The sequence below is a fragment of the Calliphora vicina genome, chromosome 3 (assembly GCF_958450345.1).
Source record: "Calliphora vicina chromosome 3, idCalVici1.1, whole genome shotgun sequence".
In the NCBI taxonomy this organism is placed as follows: domain Eukaryota; kingdom Metazoa; phylum Arthropoda; class Insecta; order Diptera; family Calliphoridae; genus Calliphora; species Calliphora vicina.
The window spans coordinates 6578083-6603327 of NC_088782.1; the positions used below are offsets into that span (position 1 = coordinate 6578083).

The window sequence follows — 25245 nt, forward strand, 5'->3', positions numbered from 1 at the left end:
CCAAAATTTTTTTCTAAACAAAAACAGATTTCTTTTAAAAAGTCCTATGTCAAACAACTACTTCTTCAAACTGCAGAAATTTTGCCATATTATAGCAAATTGTTAATAAATTGTATGCAGTAAGACACATACTCAACCGTAATTAAAGTTCTAGATGTACTTTCACAAAAATTATTTGCCCCAACAGAGGTTATCAACCTTAACGAAAAGGAAGAACAATACAAAACTCATCCTTTTGAGCAGGAACATGTTCCTAGCATTACATTAACCAAAGCATACCACACACCATGCCAGACCAAATCAAACCAGACCAGACCGAAGGAGTCATCCAACAACAATTCAATTCTATGCCTATACTTTAATAATGTTCAAAAACAACAACAGCAACAACAATAAAGTCCTGTCTGTTCTTATGGTGTTGAAAACTTGAACAGCAAAACCACTCACACACACACACATACACATACACATAGACACACACTAACACTTACACCACCATCATGCTTCGTTCGTCTGTCATCGTTGCTTAACAACGATTATACACGATGTTATTGTTTTGTGTTGTGTTGCAGGCAAGTTGGCAGACAGGCAGATAGATTCCTTCGCCTGCATAACGGCATAAACGTTAACTGTTCTAACAAGAACATTTAGTCCTATCCCGGGCTGCTGACGTGTAGGGCAGGTCATGTCTAAAACGAATATAAACAAAATAAAGACTGATTTTGTATTTTTCAAATAGATTTAAGACAACATACATACAACCAAACAACAACTTCTCACACACACTCACTTCAACACACACACATGCAGTCTCAAAATAAAACTAAAACAACAAAAAAAGGTGTTCCATCTAAAAACTTAAAAATTTATTACAAAAACTAGACTTTAAATAGAAGAAAATTTAAGAAAAAAAAAAACTAAACGTGTTTAACAAACGGAAAAAATATTGTGCCACCGCAATGTGTTCAGGAGGATTCAGTAAATTGTTACGCCGGTATCCATTATACTTTCGCGATATGTTTGCATTGGTTAATATATTTAAATCGCGTTTAAAATCAATTTAAAATGTGAACAAAAGGTCTTTGAAAACAATTAATACTCGTATAAATAAGTCCCCTTTTTCTATGGCTAAGTGAGAATAAAAGACTGATAAATGTAAAATTTAAAATTAAGTTTAAATAAAAATAAGTTTAACTTCTAATACAATAAATAAAATAACTAAATATTCCAAGAATCATAATTAAGGATTAGTTAAAAGGTAAATGTTGATAAAAATAAAATAAAACTAAAATCAATTATTAAATGAAATTTTAGTTATAAAAACGTATAATTTCCATGAATGATAGCCATACATATTGATTTGCAACAGCAACAACAACAAAAGAAAAACGACGTCATCCATTCAGCCAACTTTCTTTTGAAAAGAAAAGCAAAGCAATTCAATGCAAACATTATTGTGCAGGTCTGGGCAGCAGCAGTGTTTCATACTCGTGTATTGTTATTGTTGATGTTGCATTATCCTTTTGAACGTTGACGCCATTGTCAGGTTCAATGACCGTTTTTCCAAAGCCACAACAAATAGCAGCAATAATAACAATAACAACAACACTAGCACCAGTACCAGCAGCAAAGCAAAGCAACACCAGCGCAGACAGAAACCAAAAACAAACATCAAACAACATACAACAATACAACAATTTCCATGTTGTCCTCTACAAGTCTGCAAAATTTATTTAGAAGAGGATTCCAACAGCGCATGTCCCCATCGTGCTCGTGAACCTTCGACAACAATTCAACAGCAACAACAACAACAACAAAACATTTGCATTTTGTTGCAGGGTTGAATGATGGTGGGGCTGCTGCTGCTGCGGCTGCTGGTGGTCGTTCATAAACACTTGTTTTGAATGATGGGAAAATTAAAAGTGAAATTTTGCTCAATTTTTGCAGACAATCAGTAGACGTACTACGACGCCTAAAAGTTCACTGAACTTTACACCATTAAAACAGCAGCAACAACATAAATATTAAGTGTTCTCGTTGTTTTTCCTTTTTTTGTTTTTGTTTTTTGATTAAGCTGAACTCCTCGAGTAAATTGAAATGATATGAAACAGGGAAGGCTTACAGACTTGGTGTTCTTGTACTTTTGCAATTGCGGACCTTGTCCGAGGCTAAACATATAAAACAAGAACAACAGCAACTACAACTGCAATAAAATAAAATAAAAAGGAAAGAATTAAAGTCAACGCCCGTTTGAAGTTCTTTTTTTTCTCGTTGTACTATTCGCGACTAGACGTGGAGACGAGTGCAAGTTTTTTTGTTGTTGTTTTTGTATTATTATTGTTGTTGTTGTTTTTGTACATAATGTTTCGCTTTTCATTTGGGTGTGTATACCCACGAGACTAAAAGGCGACGACCGGCGTCAACTTTAGCGAGGTCAACGACCAAGCCTCGACTCGACTAAACGAACCGACCGACCGACAAACGTTTACACATACTACACATGCATAAAGTTAAGGATTTATGCATTAAAAGCGAAAAGGATAAGCGTCAGCAAATGCTGTCAAGTATTCAATATGACTACAAAAACAACTACAATCATTTTCACATGCTGTTGACATTCAAATGGGTGCGACTAGACAAAAAATTGCAAAAGGAACAAAAAAAAACACGAAAAAAAAGAAATGGCAGAACTTTGGCTGTCTAAGAGCAGTTTGATTAATTACAGCAACAAAAATTAAAACAACACCACAGAAATAAAGCATGGCTTCTTATATGTACAAAAGAACTGACTGACTGACTGTCAGACAGTTAGTCCAACAGACAGAGGTTGTTTCCCTGTCTTCTTGTTCTTCTTTTGTTGCTGCTGCTACTGCTGCTGTTGGTTTCAAACACCACACGCCATTAAAGTTCATTCAACTTTGACTCGTACAAATCTCAGACGTTTTGTTGTAATACAAATTATTGTTGTAGGATCCTTAAAGTTTCATTTAAAACGTATAATTTTTCTTTAAACTATTGTAATAATAGAATATTATCAAATGTATTGAATTTATTTTATTTTGCGCAAAATATTTCTAATCTTTTAAACAAATAAACACTTTCACTGCGCATTTTATAAAAATATTGTTTTTATAGTTTTTGATAATAAATTTTTTTTTTCATTAAATAAACATGAGTTTTTTATTATTGTTTGCTTTTTTTCTTGGTTATCAATGTAACTGATAAAAAAAATTACAGCCCTTTGTTGTTGAATGGAAAGTATTTTTAGTTTTTTTCAATTATTTCTAAGCAAATTAATTATTTAATTGGACCTACGTCAAATTAATTATAGTTTTTATGGAATTTTTGTCAAATAAAAGTCAGCAAGATTTTTCGATTTGTTTAAGATAATTTGCAATTTTTTTGGGGCAAAAAATTTTGCACTTTTTCTGCCCTGTTCTCAGTAATAAGCTAATATGTAAATATTGTGGTAGCAAATTATAGATCTTTATTAGATTTATCACTATAAATATGGACTTGCTCAATAAATAAAGAAAAATATTGTAATATTATGCAATTTTAATTTTTTTTTAACTCACAAAATATTGAAGTATTTCCTCAAATTTTTATACATAATTGGACAGATATTTACATAGCTTTAATTTGGTACTGAGTTTATGTACAAACATTTATTGTAGTACCAAAAAAATAAATTTCTCAAGCAAGGGGCAGAAAAAAGACATTTTTTGTTTTTCGAAATATACCTTCCGTTTTACAACCAATTTTCCAGATTTTCCCTCAAATGATTATAGTGAAATTTAGCACGTAAATATTGCTTGTAGTGACCTATCATATGCAGTTTAAATTATATATTTATCGTTTATGGTTCATGCTCTCAAGTTAGGTCCTTTCGGAGTTTTCAACAGAAAATAGTTATTATGAAAGTAGCATAACTTAGGAACGCAATATCAGATTTCTACAAATTATTGTTATACAATGTTGGATAGATTTTAAGCAGTGATGAAAAAAATTATACTATCGCAATATTTTTGATATTATTTCCCAAATTTCTCAAATTTACACACTCCTATGCAGTTCGTTAATGTCATTCAATTTCTTTTAATTTGGCCCTATTGAAAAAAAAGTGTCATAGAAAGAAATACTCATTACAAAGAAGCTGATTTCATTAGTATATAACCGATTTTTCTATAGAAATATTTTTGTATAACCTTAAACAGTATTTTTTTTACATAAAATAAGGTTTATAACAGTTTAATCTATGAAACATTTTGTGTATTACAGTTTTAAATTTAAAAATTTGTGTACAACAGTTTTTTCCTATAGAAAATTTTGTGTATAACAGTTTTTTCTATAGTAAATTCTATAGTGTTTTTTATATCAAATTTGGTTTATAACAGTTTTTTCCATGAAACATTTTGTGTATAACAGTTTTAAATTGAAAACTATGTGTATAACAGTTTTTTCCTACAGAAAATTTTGTGTAAACCAGTTTTTGTTATGCAACATTTTGTTTATAACAGATTCAAAAGGAAAACTTTGTGTATAACAGTTTTTTCCTATAGAAAATTTGATGTATAATAGTTTTTTCTATAGTAAACTTAAAGTATAACAGATTTTTCTAAAGGTAAATTTGAGTATAACAGTATTTTTTACATATAAATTTTGTGTATAACAGTTTCAAGGGGAAAACTTTGTGTATAACAGTTTTTTGCCATAGAAAATTTGGTGTATAATAGTTTTTTTCTATAGTAAATTTAAAGTATAACAGCATTTTTGTTTAGACAATTTTATGTATAACAGTTTTTTCTATAGAAAATTTGGGGTAAAACAGTAAATCATTTTGAAAATTTAGTTTTTTCTAAAAACAATAGCTAGGATTTGTCTTGATTATTTGTGCATTTGACAAGGTTCAGCCCTAGAGATTATGCATACGCAATACATCAAGGATTTTCTCAACTTTAACTGAATTTGTGCAAATGTCTTGTAAAGGTAATGTAAATGTGGGTGTGTGTTTGTATGAATTTTGCATGTGTATAAGTAAATCGCATAAATATAACGTCTACTTGAACAAAACACACAATCGAAAGTGACAATAACAACAAACATGTGAGAATAAACGACACAAAACCATCATCGTCATCATCATACATCACTGCAACAAAAACCTCACCAAAACCTGCACCAGCCCCACCACCCCCCAACTTTCTATGATTTTCTGTACTCGTCTTTTCATTTATAATTAAATAGATGTGTTTCTCTTACTTTGTTTACCAGCCAGAAATCATGTGCTCTTTACAGCAACACTGACACTGGCTGACTTGCACTAGTATTCTCGTAGATTACAAGCAAGTAAAAGCTAAAATGCTCAGACTCACTCTCTTAACACATGCGCAAACTAAAGTTTACAATTGCAACGTTTCAAGGTTAAAGTGCAATGATACCTCTAACTAACTGACTGACTGAGTCGCCACAGTAAAGCCAGTAGCAGCAATTTAAAATGACAACAACAACAGTAACAGCAACAACAACAACCAAACAAAATAATAAAGATTACCAACGAACGAACGAACCAACACTGAACATTCATGGCAAAAGTGTTAAATAACACAGAGAAGGAAACAAAATAAAATGCAACGACAAAAACAAACTGCATTCAAGGTCAATTAAAAACAAACACACAACAACAACAACACCAACTACACAATATTTCATTTCAAAAGAAATGAAAACAAAAACAACTGACACAACTGATCACAATCATTATCAAATTCAAATGAAAAACAAAAATGCACTGGAGGGAGGAATAAAGCAAAAATGCAAAATTAATTAAAACTAAAAAGGCAGGACTTTGTAGGGAAAGGGGTAAAAACAGGTTTTTAAGGGCAGAAACAAAAACAATTGAAAGTTTATTTAGAAGTGAAAGGGCGCTCCAACAAAAACTATAAAATTATTAATATTTATAATGGTGGTTATTGTATATTTTATCAGTTAGTTATTTTCACAATTTTTACTTTTTTTTCTCTATTATTACAATAATTTTTTTAGTTTCTGTAGTAGGTATTGTCGCCTGGCAATTTATACTCATCAACACAACAGAGTGCATTAGAATTGTTGGCCTTGAAAGCTTGTTATCAATTGTGTTATTTTTTTTAAAGCTTTTTTCTGATTGTTTGCATAGACTTACTGCGGTTGAGATAAATGCATAACGTCAGTCAGTCAGTCATTCAGTTGGTTGGCCGTGTTTTTTTTTAAGATTGTATAGGTTGTTTGTACATATAGAAAAATAAATATGCATTAGTGAGTAAGCGAGCTGGCGAGTGAGTAAGTGACTGAGTTACACAAATAGTGAGTGTAAATATAAAGTAAAAGATAACATTAGAAAATATACTTACTTATGTACTTACATCTATGAGTTTTGTTTCTTTTTTTTAGGGAAACTAAATGCAGTTTGGGGCAAGGGGTTGAAGTAGTAGTAGTAGTAAGATATTTCAGAAAAATATTGTAGATATTCTTATTTCAATACAGCTGTGGTCTTTGGCAGACTTAAAATGTTAATGATTTACAAAGAAATGCTCAAAAGTGACAGTTAAAGCGAAATATTTAAATAACTAATAGATTCGAAACGAATTTATCTAAGCATACAAGATAAAATTGTTGTATTATAAGGATAAAAATGGACATTATTGTCCATAAATAGGAACAAAGTTAAAATAACCCATACTTTCGGATTAAAATGACCTAAAAATAACAAAAAAAGGAAGAAAGATTGAATAACGAAATTAATAGCAACGAAATAATCTAAGCATACAAAATAAAAATGGCTATTTTAATATGTATGGAACAAAATGGATAATTGTTGTTTATAAATAGGAACAAATTTATAATAACTGATATATTTGGAACGAAATATATCAGTATACAAACTCAAAATAGTTGCATAATAAAGTTTAAAGGGAACAACAGAACATTAATGGCCATAAATAAGAACAATATTTGAATATTTAATTTATTTGGAACGAAATAATCTAAACATACAAATTAGAAATTTATATTACAACATTTAAGAAACAAAATGAAACAAAAAAAGAAACAAATTTATAATAACTGATATATTTGGAACGAAATAACCTAAGCATACAAAAGCAAAATAGTTGGAGAATAACATTTAAAAAGGAACAAGAGAAATAATAACAAATTAGAAATTTATATTACAACGTTTAATGAACAAAATGGGTCATTGTTGTTCATAAATAGGAACAAAATTTATAATAACTGACATATTTGGAAGGAAATAACTTAAGCATACAAAATTAAAATGTTAAATCATTAGGTTTAAATGACAAAACAAAACGAACAGATCGAAATTTAAATAGCTTATTATTCACTAAATAAAAATGAATATTATAATGTTTAAAGGGCAAAACAGTAGACGAAATAATCTAAGCATACTAAATAAAAATGTATATTACAATGTTTAAGGAAAAGAAAAATGGCATTGTTAGCCATAAATAGGAATAAAGTAAAAACAACTGATGTATTAGGAACGAATTAGCCCAATCATACATAATATAAAATAGTTGATTTATATGGTTTAAAAGGTTTTTTAACATAAATAGGAACAATAATACAATCACAGCGAAATAACCTAAGCATACAAAGTTAAAAAAGTTGTATCACAAGGTTTTTAGGGAGAATATTGTTCTTAAATAGGAATAAACTTTAAATTACTAATACAGTAGCCCAAGAAAGTCTACATACAGGAAAAGTTATTATGTTACTTTAATTTAAAGCAGTTTTTTTTATGAGATATATAATAATAAATGTCTTATGTCGATTTTAGCAAAAAAAATTCAAATAACGCCCAAAAGTTCACCGTTATTAGAGTTATTGATTCTGAGCAAAATAACGAAAAATTTATTCTCGGTCACGCCTACTTTTGGGTGGGCGGGACTATTAGTTCCATACTATTTTGAACATTAAAGCCAAAAAAACCAAAAAAAAATTTCGTTATTTGACTCAGAATCAAAAAATTTAATAACGGTGAAATTTTGGAAGTGATAGGAAATGTTGCTAAACCCAACATAAGTGATGTTGTTTTAATTTTTTTTAGTGTGAATTTATTGTTTTAACAAATATATTTCACTACTTTTAACTTACAAATACAGCTTTCAACGAAAGAAATTTAATTTGAATTCCTGTATGTAGACTTTATTGGGCTACTGTATATAGAAACGAAATATTCTAAGCATACAAAATATAAAATAGTTGTATCACAGTTTAAAAGGCAAAACTCGACTTTTTTAAATACATAAAAGGGGACATATTTAAAATAACTACAAATAATACATTCACAACGAAATAAACTAAGCATACAAAGTTAAAATGTTTATTGTTTATAAATAGGAATAAAGTTTGAATTACTAATAGATAGAAATTACTAATATAGAGAAACAGGACATCGTAGTCTAGAAATAGGCAGAAAGTTTAAAAAATAATGTTTCTGGAACGAAATAATCTAAGTATACAAAATAAAAAACTTGTTTTATAATTTTTTAAAGACAAAACAGAACATTGTTGACCATAAATTGGAACAGAATCTTATACAACTAATATGTACGCAACGAAATAATCTAAGCATACAAAATAACAAAAAAAAACTCCTTTACAGGTTTAAGGGATAAAATCTGAAATATTCAAAAGGAAATATTCTAAGCATACAAAATAAAAAAGTTGCCTAATAACAGTTAAACACAAAATCTGACGTTTTACTTTTAAATAAGAACAAAGTTTAAACATTTGGAACGAAATCATTCAAGCATACAATTACAATATTATTAATTATTTAAAAAAAAATTATTTTGTGTAATAAAATAAACAATTTTTTTTTATTATTTTTATCTAAAAAATCTAAAGAATTTCAACAATCAACAACGAAAACTAAACCCTTAACAATAAAATTATGTATATTTAACATTATTTTTTTTAAGTTTTTTTTTTTTTTTGCAATTATTTCTTGTTTTTATTTGATGTACTTCCTGGTTTCGATTGCATCAACATTTTTATAGTTGTATACTTAGACACAAACTCATATATACTTACAAACATACATTTATATTGCATACAAAATGCTATGTAAGTAGTATTTGAAAATTATTTACACAATTGGACGAGTACGAGTACCTAACTCGCCTAACATGTATCAGAAAAGAGGGCGGAAAATGTATTAAAATCTTCGCAGCAACTAAAAACATACACTCATATCAACGCAAATTTCAATTTTATTTTTACTTATGTATGCTGTTTAGTTTTGTCGGTTATTTGGCGTTTATTTTTTTCGGGTTGTGACTGATCAATATGTGGCCCAGCTTCGCCCCTAACCGAAGACGCCTGTTCGCTGGTCTTTTGATTTTGTATTGTACATACATATGTATGTATATGAATGTATGAGAGAGTAAAATTTTATTTATAATTAGCCACAAATGAGTCTGAAAGCGTTTTATTATTATTGTTTTGTATTTATATGCATCAAAATGCAACATTCATGCACACTTGCGATTGTTGTTATTGTTGCTAAATGTGGTTTTGCACTTGCACTTGGCACGCATTTTCCTTTAAACGAAAACAAGTAAAAGTTTATAATGGAAATTAACGAACATAATAGGCCTTAAATTTCAAAATTTGCTTATTTCGCTTTTCACTTTGTTTTCATTTAAATGCTAAAAATATTGGCTTTAAATTGTTAAGCATAGTAGTTTTGCATGCTTTGGGTCAAAGGTTAGTTTTGAGGTATTTAATTTAAAAACTTTTAACGTGAATAACAAAACTAAAAGACATACAAATTTCTATTTGAACTTAATTATTCTTAACTTAAAGGCTTTAAATAAGAGATCTCAGTAACTGAACTTTAAGGTCATTGGGTTAATTTATTATTTAAAAACTATATAAATATTTAAAATTTAGACCTTATTTCTTTTTAATTTTTTAAATGTTACAAATTATATTGAAAACTTAAGCAGCTGACTCGTAGTGTGTAGCGTTAGCTAGACCAAAACAAATTGAAAACAAAACAAAATAACCATAAATTATAAATATATGTACGTCTTTTTTACACAAAACAAAAAAATATCTAAAATTTTCAAATGAAACTGTACTAAATAATTGTTCCAAATTTTAATAATGTATTTCCTTATATTTTGTTAAAACAGACCACAGTGCGTATGAATATTTTTATTTGCAAAAAATAAAAATAAAATTTAGATATTTTGCTATGTGTTAGTTGTTGCTTTGATAGACAGTCACTTGAGAACCAGGAAAAATTAACACACATCATCATCATCAGCATTTTCATCGACGTCGCCGTCGTTAGCCAGTTATTTAGTACCAGCACTAATGCAGGCATGTACTAGTTGTAACATTGAGTGTAAATAATAATAAAAAACCTGACTCTGATAAACAAATTTAGAAAAAAAACAGCAACAATAATAAAATAAATAATACTACAGCAACAACAACAACTAGTTGTACTAACAAAACTGTATGAGGAACAATAAAAGCAAAGCGCATCATGACCTTGAAGCAAATGCAAAAATATAAAAATAAATAAAAATAAAATTGTATACATACTCGTAAATGTATGCACACCAGTGTATGTATATATAGCCAGTACATATGTTTGTCTGTCTGTAGTTACAGTGGGTTCAAATAACTAACAAATGAAATAAATACATAATTAATTAAATGGCAATTGCAATTGAAAGACTTGACTTGACTTGAGTGAAATTACATTATTCCTAAAACTAAAATGCAAAACTAAAAGCAAGAAAAACAAAACCAACTATTTTTCAATAACACAAACAACTACAAATTGTTTACAATTTGTTTAAAAATAAAACAACTTTGTTGAATTGAAAATTTTTTGATTTACGCAGTTAAGCTATTTTGCCTTTCATCATTTATAAATTTTCTTTTTTTTTAATTATTATTTAATCTTATTTTATTTTGTACTTCTTTATAATACAAAAATTGTCTTCCTGAAAAGGTGAGCGTACATTTTCAAGTTGAATGTCTGTTTATGTGCAATTGTACGCTCACACACATTTCGCAATTCTTATCGCTAGAAATATAATAATAAAATAAATATAAATTTAAAGCAAACACTCATTCATATACACACACACACACACACACAGTCACTTAGTTTCAGCAAATGTCCTTCATTTAAATGTCTTTACAATTTAATGCGAATCGTTAGCTGGGGGAAATCCACATGAAAACGAATAGATTTAATGAAATTTTTATTATCAAGAAAATCAGTCTTGAAATCATTAGGGTCCCATAACTGCCTATAACTTGAAATTTTCAGTTGATTCACATTTAAAAGCTTAAAATGGTGTCTTTAAAAAGCTCTGCTTCGCTTGCTGAAATATTTCATCCTGAACATTTTTCTAAACGGGGAAATTCACATGAAAATTAACAGATATAATGAAAAGCTTATAACTTCTAAATTGTTCAATGTACAATTTTCAGTTGAATCACATTTAAAAGCTTAAAATGGTGTATTTAAAAATATCAGCTTTCGGTTGCTGAAATATTTCATCCAGAACCTTTTGCTAAATGAAAAACTAAAATGAAATACATAAATTGTGGTTTGTCTATGAAATGAAAAACTATTTTCTATATAATCCTCATTTGGTTCTCATTTGAAAGCTTGAAGGATTAGCATTAAAAAGCTAATTAAAAGCTTTTAAATATTGTCTTTAAAATTCTTAAGATTCTTTTGTTTCTGAAATAGTTCATCTTAGAAATGTTACAAAAATCAAAAAACCACAAATTTGGTTAAAATGATGCAGCAAACTTACTTATCTTACACAGCATAGTTGATTTGCTCTCATATAAAAGCTTTAAATATTATTTTTAAAAAGCTTAATTTTAGTTTAGTCGAGGAATTTTATGTGAAAACAATAACAATTTCTAAAAAATTTCTTTTTAAATTATCCTATAACTTTTAAACTATACAACACACGGTTTTTATTTTGATGTCATTTAAAAGCTTTATATATTATTTGAGAAACTTGAGTGAGAAACTTTCAGTTTGAAGCAGCTTTTTGTCTTTGAAATAAGTACCAAGCATTACAAAAACTCTTTAAAATGTGTCTAAAAAAGCCTGCTTATAATTCTCGTAGACCAGAAGTTTTTCAATTTGTAGACTTTAAAATTTTAAAGTCAAAATTAAAATCAGCTTATAAATACGATCATACTTAAAATAAAAACTTAAATATCTTTAAAGTTATAAACAATTTAGCATTAATTGCACAATTCGAAGTTATATAAACCCGAAGGTTGATCACAAAAATGTTGATGACTTTCCTATACAAGAAACATAAGAAAAAAATTCAGCCAAACATTTTAACGTGAATTAACCCAGTTGGCGCGCTATTTAAATATAAACTCAACACCCCCAAACCAACCAACCCAACCAGCCAGCCATTGCATACAAAAAACCCCCCACAATTCATGATTTCTAACAACAACATGATGACGATGCCAATGGTGATCATCATCATGATGGAAATGAAAACGATGATAATAATGACTGGCTGGCTGGCTATATGTAACAAAAACATACTATCTACATATGTATATCTATATTGTGTCGCAGCATTATTTTTTGCAATTGAAATTGTTTTCTTTTTATTACAATTTATAATTCGTTTTCGTTTAATTGAGTAGACGATATATGTATGCATTTTTTTTAGATTCTTTTAAATTTGAAATACGTATTTATCACACTGAACACTTCCTTGTTGTGCTAAGAGAAATTCACACATAAATGATTAAAATTAAAAGTATAAATTCCTCTCAATGTATGTATGTATGTATAAATATATGTAAGGAATTAAATAAAATGTGACAAAATGGCGCCATTCAAAAAATCAAAATAAAATTAAGTGCCAACATATGTATTGTATATAGGAAGCTAATATAAAGAAACCCCGGGTACTACCTTTTCAAAACCACAATATTCAATAATTATTAAGTTTTCAACTTCTTGAAAATATTAGAAAGAGTATAAATTAACCCTATAAAAAAATAAAAAAAAAGATAATCATAACCTACACCACCAACAAATTATGTGTATTTTGTTCTTGCTTTCATGTACTCATACAAAGATACGATCGCTATCAATCACTACCACCACATAAACTGAAAGCAACAGCACTATTATTATTATTTATTTATTTTTGTTGTTGTTTTTGGTTTTAGTTTTTGCCGAATAGTTTTTTTTGTTTTATTATGTAGTTAAAAATTTTCGCGCTTTCGCAGTTTTCCGCATGTTTTGGCACTTAGAATGTTTTTGCAAGTGGCTCGGTTATGTTTCGTTAGTATTGTATTGTATTCTAATCTGTGCGTCGGAAAACATTTCAACATTTCTTCTTTCTTTTTATTGAACTTGAAAGTGAACCACAACTAAAAACTGAAACTGTTAAACGAAAAAAACAAAAAAAAAAAAAAAAAAATTATACGAAATTAAAAAATAAAAGACTAATAATTTATATAAAAAACTTACATTTATATAAGACAACTAAAACTGCCGTAATAAACATTCTTCATTATTTTACAATATTTTTTTGGTTTTTATTAAAAAAAGGACTTTTATTATATTTAAGCTTTTAACTATAAAAAAAAATACATTTAAAACCTACAGGTGAGCTTTAATGTTTTTTGTCAACCGGCTTTTTTTACAAATTAAAATTTCCTAACCAAGGTCAAGGATTATTATTGTTGAATTTCTATTAAAAACACTCAACGTTGCCAGAATCCCTAACAGGATTTTTTAGCTAATATAAAGTTTTAAAATAAAGTACTTTAGCTGAGCAAAACAAAGCTTTTTTATTTAAGTTTTCTTACAACACGGAAGAGGAAAAAAAGCTAATATTTGCATTGCAAAAAAATTGCAACCCTATAGAAAAAAATCTACTCATAAATATCACTCATTCTTAAATATTACTTACACATTCACACACAAACACGCATACTATCCACTGCATTTAGATTTTTACTCTCTTACATCTGTTTTAATGTTATAAGAGGGAGCAATTACTCACAATACAGGGATGGTAAAGGAAAATTTTAACATTTTTAAACGGATTTTCAAACAACTTTCATACTTAACGAAAGTTTAATTAATTTATTTTATTCTTAACGAAAGTTTTAAAAACTAAACGAAACCTTATTTCCTTAAGTAAACAACTTTTTTTTGGATATTTTTATATCTTTATAAAGCTTGAATAAATTATTCTTTAGTTATGAAAAAATTTCGTAGTTAACGAAAGTTTCAAAAACTTAACGAAATTTTATTTTCTTAAATAAGCAACTTCTTTAAAATATTGTCATGTGTTATTAAATATTAAATAAATTGTAAGTCATTTATGGTGAAATTTCATACTTAACGAAATTTTAAAAAACTTAACGAAACTTTATTTTCTTAATTAAGTAACTTTTTTAAAATTTTGTTATATGTTCTTAAAGCTTAAATAAATTGTAAGATATTTATGAAGAAATTTCATATTTAACGAAATTTTAAAAAACTTAACGAAACTTTATTTTCTTAATTAAGCTAACTTTTATTAACTTTTCCAAATATTTATAAAGCTGAGATAATAAACAATTAGATTCTAAAGAAATTTCATACTTAACGAAAGTTTAAAAAACCTAACGAAACTTTATTTTCTGAAATAAGTAAATTTTTTAAAATTTTGTTATATTTTCATAAAGCTTTAATAAATTGTACAACATTTATGGAGAAATTTAATTTTGAACGAAATTTTAAAAAACTTAACGAAACATTATTTTCTGCAGTAAGCAAATTTTCAGGGATTTTTTAATATATTTTAAAAGCTGTAATAAAGTAATAATTAATGCCATAGGAAATTCATACTTAAAGAAATATTAAAAAACTTAACGAAACGTTATTTCTGTAATTAATTAAATGTTTATTCGTTTTTCCATTTGTTTATAAAGCTTAGATAAATTTGTTTACAATTAAAAACTAATTTCATACTTAACGAAAGCTTTAAAAACTTAACGAAACTTTGTTTTCTTAATTATGCCAATTTTAATGCATTTTTTTACAAATCTATAAAACTTAGATAAAATTGAAATTAAAAAAAAACTTAACGAAACTTTATTTTCTACAGAGATCTCAAATTATAATTTTAACATAATAGAAGAAATTGAGAAAGACCTAAATTGTTTAATACTGACTTTACCATACCTGGCACAAATGCATGTGTGCGTTGCTTGCAATGCGAATGAATTTTATTTTTGAGTTTAAAATTCCTCTATAACAACAATATGGGTCAGTAGTGTGTGAAAAAATAATAATATGAAATCTACGGCATTTTGGATTTCCGTATTTATTTATTGCAAGTATATACATAAATGTATGAGCGCATGTATGAGTGAGTAATTGTGTGTGTTTGTGTGCAAAAGCAAGAGAGTAAAAAGCACTTTTTTTCAATAATTTCATAAATATTTTTAAAATGTGTGCAGTTTTTTTTTTTTTTTGATAACTAAAAATGAATTATGGAAAAAGTTCTAATGGCTTGTGTGTGTGAGGCACAGTGCATTGGCAGAGTGCAATTTGCAATGCCAACGTAAGGGTGCGAAAAGAGCACAATGAGCTTAGTAGTATCATCCGTCACTATATACGGCTAACTTGTAAATGTAGAATTCTTTCATAAATAGTTTTTATTTTTTTTTTATAAATTATTTTTCGTAATTTTTTTGATTTTTAACAAACAATCCAACGCTTGCTGTCATTTTTGTTATAATTCATTAAAAAATAATACAATAATTTAAAAAGAAAAATCCAAGAAACCGGGTTAATTATCAAGCACAACTCAATAAAATTTATTAAAAAAAAGGAGTTTTTTAAGGTGAGTTTTGTGATAAAGCTAAAATAAGGAAAATTCTTTGTTCTTAAAAATTAAATTAAAATTTATTTTAGTTTATTACTTTTGCATTGATGATAAGATTGAAATGTTTAATTGATAAGATAATGAAATAGTTTTAAGCTTCCGCATACGCAAACAACAACAACAACATTAGCAACAAATACAAAAACAATTAAAATTAGCCTTCAAAGAGCCTTTGCACAACAACTTAAGGAGCTGCTACATATGTAAAAAAAAAACAACAAAAAAAGCTTTTTATTTTTTGCTTTACACAATTAAACTCAACTCAGTAATAGAACTCTCTCACTCACTCACTTACACACACATGCAGTTACGCAAACAAAAAGAAATTGAGTAATTTAAACTAACGAAAGCATCAGTGATGGGATTTCAACATTTTGATATTTTGTGCCAAATTGATGTATTGAAATGGGATAACTAGTGCCAAAATTACTTTTCCGAAAGTAAACTGTAAAAAAAGTGTAATACAACTGTAATTCAATTGCTTGATTATAATTTAAGGCTTGAATTACACTTGATTTCAACTTGAATTCCAGTAAAAATGTTTATAGGGGGTATGTATTGCTCAAAAATTATATTTTGAACATTTTTATTAAGTTTTATTTGTAATATTTTGAGAGGTAAGATGGCAAAGTACAATTCCCATCACTGGAAAGCATCAGCAATGCACTCACACACACTAACACCTAAACATTTGCTCTATTAGCCACTCACCACTACTACTACTACTACTACTAACGAAACAGAAAACTATTTATATACAAATGTATTGTATATGAAAAACTTAAGGAAGAGGGGTTTTCTGGGGGGTAAAGGGTTTAACCTCCAGACGACGGTCAAGAACGACGCAACACTACAACGAATTAAAGTAAAAGTGAATTTCTATGACATGCATTTGCTTTGCAATACATTCATTATTCTTTTCGGTTTGTTTTTTCTATTTTATTTCATTTTATTTTTATCGTTCTAAATTCATTATTACAAGCTGTTAATGGTGGGGTGAGTGGGTGGGGGTTTGTCGTCAAAGATATACACTTAAACACACACAGCAACAATTGTATGCAATTAGTTATACTAAATGCAAAAATAGTTTAATAATTCTTAAATAGTTGCAACAAGCCAATCCAAAAGAAAAAAATTATAAAATGTTGTGGTTGAAAATGTAACACACAAAGTCAAGGCGAGGCGCATTCATTTTGAAAATAACCTTGAACTTTGGGTCAGAACAAAAAAAAAAATAAAAAAATAAAAATGCTATAAATATGTTCTCCAACTTATTGAACTTGATAAATGTTTGCTTTCTTTTAATTCATTTTAATTAAAGTTTTCTTTCCTTCCACTATTTGCAGATTAAAAATCAACAAAAACATAACACCATCAGCAAACCAAAATAAAAAAAAAACGGAAACACAACAAATCATTCGCAAATCATTTAGATTTAAATTTCGGTAGCCACTACTACACTACACTACTACAAACGGAAGGAAATTTAACAGCAAGGACCAATTTTTAATGTGTTAAAGTAGGCAAAATACAAAACAAAATGAATGTAGCAACACAATCTCAAATAATAAAACTAGAATCACAACAATTAGAGGCGTCCACAATACATGTGTCCAGCATTAATAGCAGCTTAACGTCTGTAGGAAACCACTCAAAACAGAAACCACACAATTCCAGTGATATGAATCCGCCAACAGCAGCACGTAGTCCCTCGCCAGATGGCTCCCGAGACTATGATGTAACACGCATGAGAGAGGAAGACTTTGAACGCCTGGCTGTATACATAGTACCCGATGTACAGTGTGAGCGTGGCATTAGCAATAGAGCCGATAAAACACTGCCACGCAGTTTAACCCTAAAACCATCGATGGTTTTTTCATCACCAAATGTTAAGGTAACTACTACCTACACCAGCTAACAGTTCAGAACAAAGTTTAATTTTGTATCAATTTGTTATTCTCTTTTTAGACTGAAGGAGTTTGGAGTACTGGTGTTATACCACGTGGTACCCGTTTTGGACCCTTTGAAGGTGTTCCAACTCCTCACTATCCCAACGATTCAAATACGGCGCGTTACTTTTGGCGGGTAAGCAAAAATTTTAACTACTTAAACCCCTTATCTCTCGTTTTATAATTCCATAACTATTTCTCCTACTCTCTCTGGGTTTTAACTCTACATCTATCATTGCCATCAACTGAGAGAGTTAAAAATTGTTGTTATTCATCAAAAACTAATAAAATAACGAATAACCCACCCATAACCATTAACACTAGTTACATTTCTGAATGTCTCATAAAGTCATCATAAAAAGCATCTTAAAAAAAATTTAAAATTAACCCAACAAAACCAAACTTTTTCTTTTGTTTAATTTCATGTGACCCTCTTACACAAAACTCTATAATCTATATTCCAAAATACTAAAAAAAAACACCTAAAACAAAATTAAAAATATCTAAAAAAAAACCATCAATCAGGTGCTGGAAACACGCCATATAACATACGGGAATATAAAGGTACTACTTTTTTTGGATTTTTATTTTCTTTTTAATTTGATTTACTACAACAGCTTTCCTTCCAACTATCTCTCTGTATGTCTGTCAAACTCTCTTAATCTGTGTCTTCTTTTTTTTTCTAACTATAATTAAACGTATTAACACTTTCCTTATGTATGTTGTAACATTTGCTAACTAACTAACTAACCAACTTACTAACCAACTAAATATTAAGAATTGGTGTAATTTATTTGTATTTTTTTGCGTACGAATGCCTCTCTAAAACCTCCTGACTACAAGCAGCAGTCATCTTAGGAACTGACTGTAATGCCTGGACTTGGAGGTCAAGTTTACTGTTCTCATTTTTTTGTATAATTTGTAGTAGATTTTGAAATGTTCGGTGTCAAAGTTATTTTTTTTTTTGTACAATACGTTTGAAATGTTTCGAGACTTGATTTGGAATTTCTTTTCTTTCTGGTCTCTTCACAGATATTCAAAGATGATGATTATTATTATCTGGATGGCTCCGATCGTTCACAGTCGAATTGGATGCGTTATGTGGCATCGGCCTACAGCCTGGACACCATGAATTTGGTGGCCTGCCAGCATCAGGAGAACATCTACTTCTATACCACACGCGATATTATGCCCAATGAAGAGTTAATGGTGTGGTATTGCAAGGACTTTGCAAAACGTTTGGGTTATGATGTTGATCCGGAACGTACTTTGTTTGGAGCCTGCAAGGAGGGTGCCGAAGATGATGATGAAGGCGAGGTAGAGGCCGAGGAGGAGCATGAACCAGAAACAGAGGAGGAGTATGTGTGTCGCAAGAAGAGAGCTTGTTCACCGTATGATATGCCCGCCCCCGAAATTCCTCCAGAAGTTGCCTACAATCATATAACCTATGTAATGGGTTTGCACCTACCGCCACCACTCTCTACCGGCACACGCAATGCAGGGCGTTCACCTACTCCTAGTCCTTCCCCACCTAATGTCAATCAAACACAAAATACACACCCGCACATCCAACACAGCCATTCTGGTCATCAGTCAAGAACGCTGATCAGGCATTCAACGCTACATCAGCCCCATCAAAATGTCTTACATCTGAAGCAGGAACCTACCTCGGTCATTGTGCAGGATCATCATCACTTAGCCATGGACCAAGAGTGTGTTAATCAAAAGGACCACAAAGATGTAGGCAGTTCACCCATATCGCACAAAGAAGCCCAATACGAACACCAGCTGACGCCAAATGATGGCAGCGTACGTTCGGTACGTTCCGATGAGGGTTATCACAGCAATGAGTATCATGAAGATCGCCTAACGCCTTCGGGTGGCGATGATAGCGATACAGAGAGTGAACACAATTATGTTTTAGATTGTTCTAAAAAAGCCATTGCTCCCAAAGAAACCGTTATTGCCCATTCCCAAAAACCCTGCAGTACAGTTGCATCAACAGTGCCCTCAACAACAAATGCAACGGCCGCAGCGTCAACGGGTGAATGCTGCAAAAACGAATATAGAAAGTTCAAAGTGAAAATGCCTCTAAAATATGAATTTAAGAATAGTACCAAGACTGAAGCAAATAATGCCACCACCACCACCACCATCACCACTAACGCCAGCATCTCCTCAATCAAACAGGATGATTTACAGCACATAACGGCCAGCTCAAGTGAAGACGAGAATCGCACTGACTGCACCTCTTCTACGCAAATTGATGAAATGATGGAAGTAGATTGTCATTCGTCAAGAAGTGTTAATAATGAATCCACTGCCACCACCACACAACCAGCCTCGAGTACAGTTATTGTATTGGAAAACAGCCAAAAGCGCACAATAGTGCCCTTAACTAAGCCCTACTACGAAGCTGAATCCAGCTCTCCCCCACCCTCGGGCCAAAGCTACATACGTTATACTCCACCCTCCAGCATTTTAGAGACAATTTTGACTGGTCAACATCAACATCGTCTGGAAACGGCTGCAGCCGCTGCTGCCGTAGTAGTGGCTTGTCGCCAGGCTAACTCAGCCACTCCTCCCCCCTCTTCACCCACGGAAATGGCCTATTCTTATAAGAAATCGCATCGTTATGGCAATGCTGTTAGCCCCGATTCTAGTTCAAATATGGTGGCAGAGCACAATACTCATGACAACGAAGCCGAACTGCATCTGAATTCCAGCATATGCAAGAAAGATCTCTGCTCTCCTCCGCCACCAACACATCAACAGCATCATGTACTATTCTCACCCAATGGTGTGCATGGCGCTTATGTCAATGATGGTCAACACACACCGCCTTACTCCACCTACTCCTCTTATTCCAACAGCAGTTTAAATGGACAATCAGTGAGCGTTTTACATGCACCCACCTCCACTTTCCACTCACCACCACACAGTGCACAATCGCCTTTCGACAGACAATCGCATTGCTCCAGTGGTTCCAATCAAAACTTGCACTTACTGCAAGGCAGCACACAAATGTTAAATCATCCATTGATGCAACCACTCACCCCCCTACAAAGACTATCACCTCTGCGCATTTCACCACCCAGCTGCTTAAGTCCCGATGGTAACTCATGTCCACGCAGTGGCAGTCCTCTTAGTCCCAATTCCATGGCATCACGAGGCTACCGTTCCCTACCGTATCCGCTGAAAAAGAAAGATGGCAAAATGCACTACGAGTGCAATGTCTGCTGCAAAACATTCGGTCAATTGAGCAACTTAAAGGTTCACCTGCGCACGCATTCCGGTGAAAGACCCTTCAAGTGCAACGTCTGCACCAAGAGTTTCACCCAATTGGCCCATTTGCAGAAGCATCATCTGGTGCATACGGGTGAAAAACCCCACCAGTGCGATATTTGCAAGAAACGCTTTTCGTCCACATCGAATCTAAAGACCCATCTACGCTTACACAGCGGCCAAAAGCCATACGCTTGCGATTTATGTCCGCAAAAGTTTACACAATTCGTGCACTTGAAACTGCACAAGCGATTGCATACCAATGATCGTCCGTACGTGTGTCAAGGTTGTGATAAGAAATACATTAGTGCATCAGGTTTACGTACGCATTGGAAAACGACAAGTTGCAAGCCCAATAATTTGGAAGAAGAATTGGCCATGGCAGCGGCGGCAACATCAGAGTGTTTGGGTAAGTTGACTTAATGCCATTAATGATTAATTTTATACTAATTTGACTTTACTTGCAGACAAAGATCATCCCGAACCAGATTCAAGGGAAGCATTCGAACAAATACAACAGCATATACATCCGCATCCTCATATGCGTCATAGCGATCATTTGAATCAGTCGCGCAGTATGGGCTTGTCGTCACAACAAACGCATAGTCACATGCAACAGCAACACGTTCCTATGCTGCATCAACATTTGCCACCTCCCTCATCAGCAGCTGCTGCCACTATGTTGCTCACAACTGCCAACCAAATTCATCAACATCAGCATCAGCACCAACACCAGCATCAACAACACCAACATCAGCAGCAGCAGCAACAACTGCTGCATCCACACCAACAACATTTACTACAACACCAATCACTCAAAGTTAAACCCCAGATACACATGATGCCCTCAAATTCCCACGACTCTGGCTCAGCTGGACCCAACAACATGTCCCATGCCCATGTAGCAGCCGCGGCAGCGGCACATGCGGCTGCGGCGGCCGCTGCTGCAGCTCATGCAGCCTCACAACATCCCTTGGGTCCACCACAAGATTCCCGACCCTCCGTCATAGAATCCAATCAACCCATGATCATAGAGTGCACGTAAACCCAAGATCATAGCAAATGAATGCTCAACAAAACAGCCAAGATTAGCTCTCTCTCTCTCTCTGAGGGAGAGCTTAAGAGTGCTTAAACCGCAAACAAACAGTTAGCAAAGGAAGCTTCTTATTACTTTGCTTATATGCTTGTCTCAACAGCTTTAGGAAAAGCTTAAATCTATGTAAAATTTTGTGGACCTTCAAAATCAACCAACAAACCACAATGATAAGTGCAATATATACAAAACACAAATTGTCGGTATTATTAAACAAACAAAAAATAAACTAAGCTAACTAATTAATATACTTTATTATTTGTATTACAAATTGTTTAAAAACAAAATTTTACTGAACAAAATCGATCGATCTCAACAATTGGCAGCCAATTATTTCAAAACAAATTTAACAAAATCTCTCAATTATTTTTAACCTCTTTAAGACTAAAATTTTGCTTTTTTGATTTTTCCAAAACTATAAAAAGAGGTTAAATTAGAGAGAAAATTTATTTTTTTATTTAACAAAAAAAATATTGTATAACTTATATTTAAAACAACAATTTAAAATATATTAATTAATCATTCATTTAAACTAAATTATAAATCAAAAAAAAAACAAAAGGAAAAGGAAAATGTCAAATCATTACTCTCCGACATCGTCATTAAAAGTGCATTTAATAAAAATAGTAGTTCGTAATAAACAAAACAAAAACTGTAAAAATCGTTAAAAAAAACAAACAAATTAGATGGAAATTACATAAAAGTTGCCTTATTTCATTAGATTTTTATAAATTTTTTAGTAAATTTTTTATTTCAAACACCAAAAAAACACCTAAAACAAAAGCAATTATTGTAAAAATGAGTATGAAATGTATAAAATTAACAAAAATACTTTAACAAAATTCAATTAGAAGACACTCGTTCTTTTTGTTTTAAATTTATTTGACATTTAAGTGTAAATATTTTTTGTGAACTAACGAGAGATTTTGAATTTGAATTTTGATTGAAGAAAATGATTTTTTCTTTTTAGTTATTTTTGAGTGTGAATGTGTGTATAATCATAAAATTAGTAATTAATTGTAGATTTTTTTTATATTTATAAATGTGTAGTAGTGTTATTATTAGTAGAATAAAATACTAAATCGTAGCTGAAAATCGGTGCTTTTAAACCTGGATTTATTTGTCTACATTCACAAATTGAAAACTCAAACTCAATTAAAGTCTCTAAAGCTTTCAGCTTCAACAACCTATTACATATTTCATTTAACAAATGAGAGTACAAGAAAGAGAATTAGAGCAAGAGATAGAGAGAGAGACTAGATTAGAAATGATTTTTGGTGGCCAAATAAAACAGGTGACATTTTGGGAAAATATTATTGCAAAGAATTATGTTTTTTCAAAAAGATCAAATAAAAAAATAAACAATTTAAATTAGAAAACTCAAAAAAATAATAAAAAAAAACAAATAATATTTAATATTATTATATTTATAATTCTAATTACTTGTAATTAATTGATTAATTAATTAAGTAAGCAGCAAATATAAATAAATAAATAAATTATTATTATAATTATATTATGTATGTAAATAGAATTGATATATAAAATAAACACATTTAAGCAGTATTTATAGAAACTATATAAAACCTAAGTATGATTATGATTTAAGTCAAACATATGTATTTTTAGTTTTATTCCTCAAACTCCCTTTTAAATTACCAAGGATTTTTTTATATTATTTTCATTTTCCACTTTTTATTTTTTATTTTTTATCAAAAACCCACCGTTTTATTTTTTTATTTTTCAAACTTCATATTTTTTAATATTAAACTCCCTGACCCTCGCCCTTTCAATTCAAAATTTACTTTACAAACGTTTTGTCATTTGTAAACTAATTATATTTCATTTGTTTTTTTATTTAAAGATTTTAATTGTAAATCATGGCAATTAATCTTTAATTGAAAAAAATTAAACAACAAAAACCAAGTAATAAAAATAAAAAAAAAAAAAATTAAATTTTTAAAAATTTATACATGAGGCTGATTAGTTTTAAGCATTATATTTCTAAATTTTGTAAATTATTAACATAATAAATCTATTAACACACAAACAATACAAAAGAGGATTTAACAACATTATCTAAACTCTGCTAATCTAATCAGATCTAAGCATGAGTTTTAAAAAAAGGCTTCACAGTGCCCCGCCCCCTCCTCTTAAAATAATAAACTAACTGTAACTGTAAACATAGTTTTCCTTAAACAGAAAGTATATAAATATTATTCTTAAATAAATTTATGACAAATTATATTTTTACTTTAAACTTTTTTCATTATTAAGATAGAAAAGAAAACAAAATAAAATAAAACAAACCAACTACAATACATCAATCAATACATAAATACAATAAAATAAAATTTAATTAAATAAAACAAAACAAAACAAAATGAACATATATTTATATTAAAACAATTTTTACAACAAAAAAATATATATATTATGAAAATACAAAAAAAAAACAAATAAAAAACACAACAAAACATTTACTCAATAATGCAAAAATCTGTTTTTTTATTTTCTTATTCATTTCATTCAGTTTCACTATACAATTCGATTTACATATTTATTTTTGAAACCCAGTAACAAGTAACCATTAAATAAAAACAAGGAAGACTGATTTGTATTATAAAAGTTCCTATAGAGTTAAATGCAACTGGGTTGATTTTCTTGTTGTTATTAGCAAGTGTTTGCATTTTAATTTATTTTTTCTATTCAAAATTTGAAAATTTTTTTTTAATTTCAATTTTCTTTTTATAATTTACTTTGTGTATTTACGATTTACATCATCACACTAAAATAATGGAGAATAAATGACTGCTTTAGTTTGTAAGAATCATTAAAAAAAAAGATATACAATACTATATATTAAAAATATATAATAGAATAGATGGAAAACTTTGCTTTGAATAATGATACATTTAACACATCAACTTTCCCTCAG

At 30.0% G+C, this 25245-nt stretch overlaps 1 protein-coding gene across 2 annotated transcripts in view; it reads left to right on the forward strand.

Annotated features, from left to right (window-relative positions):
* Blimp-1 overlaps positions 1–24806 on the forward strand; it is a 31635-nt gene extending 6829 nt beyond the window's left edge. The window contains exons 2-6 of one of the 2 annotated variants that reach the window (XM_065503462.1): positions 17327–17874; positions 17949–18065; positions 18455–18493; positions 18962–21623; positions 21682–24806. In XM_065503462.1, coding sequence (XP_065359534.1) covers positions 17521–17874; positions 17949–18065; positions 18455–18493; positions 18962–21623; positions 21682–22259 — 3750 coding nt within the window. In that variant the 5' untranslated portion in view covers positions 17327–17520 and the 3' untranslated portion in view covers positions 22260–24806. The remainder of the gene's footprint in view (positions 1–17326; positions 17875–17948; positions 18066–18454; positions 18494–18961; positions 21624–21681) is intronic. The other variant, XM_065503463.1, reaches the window with a different exon arrangement.
* The last annotated feature ends 439 nt before the right edge of the window (positions 24807–25245 follow it).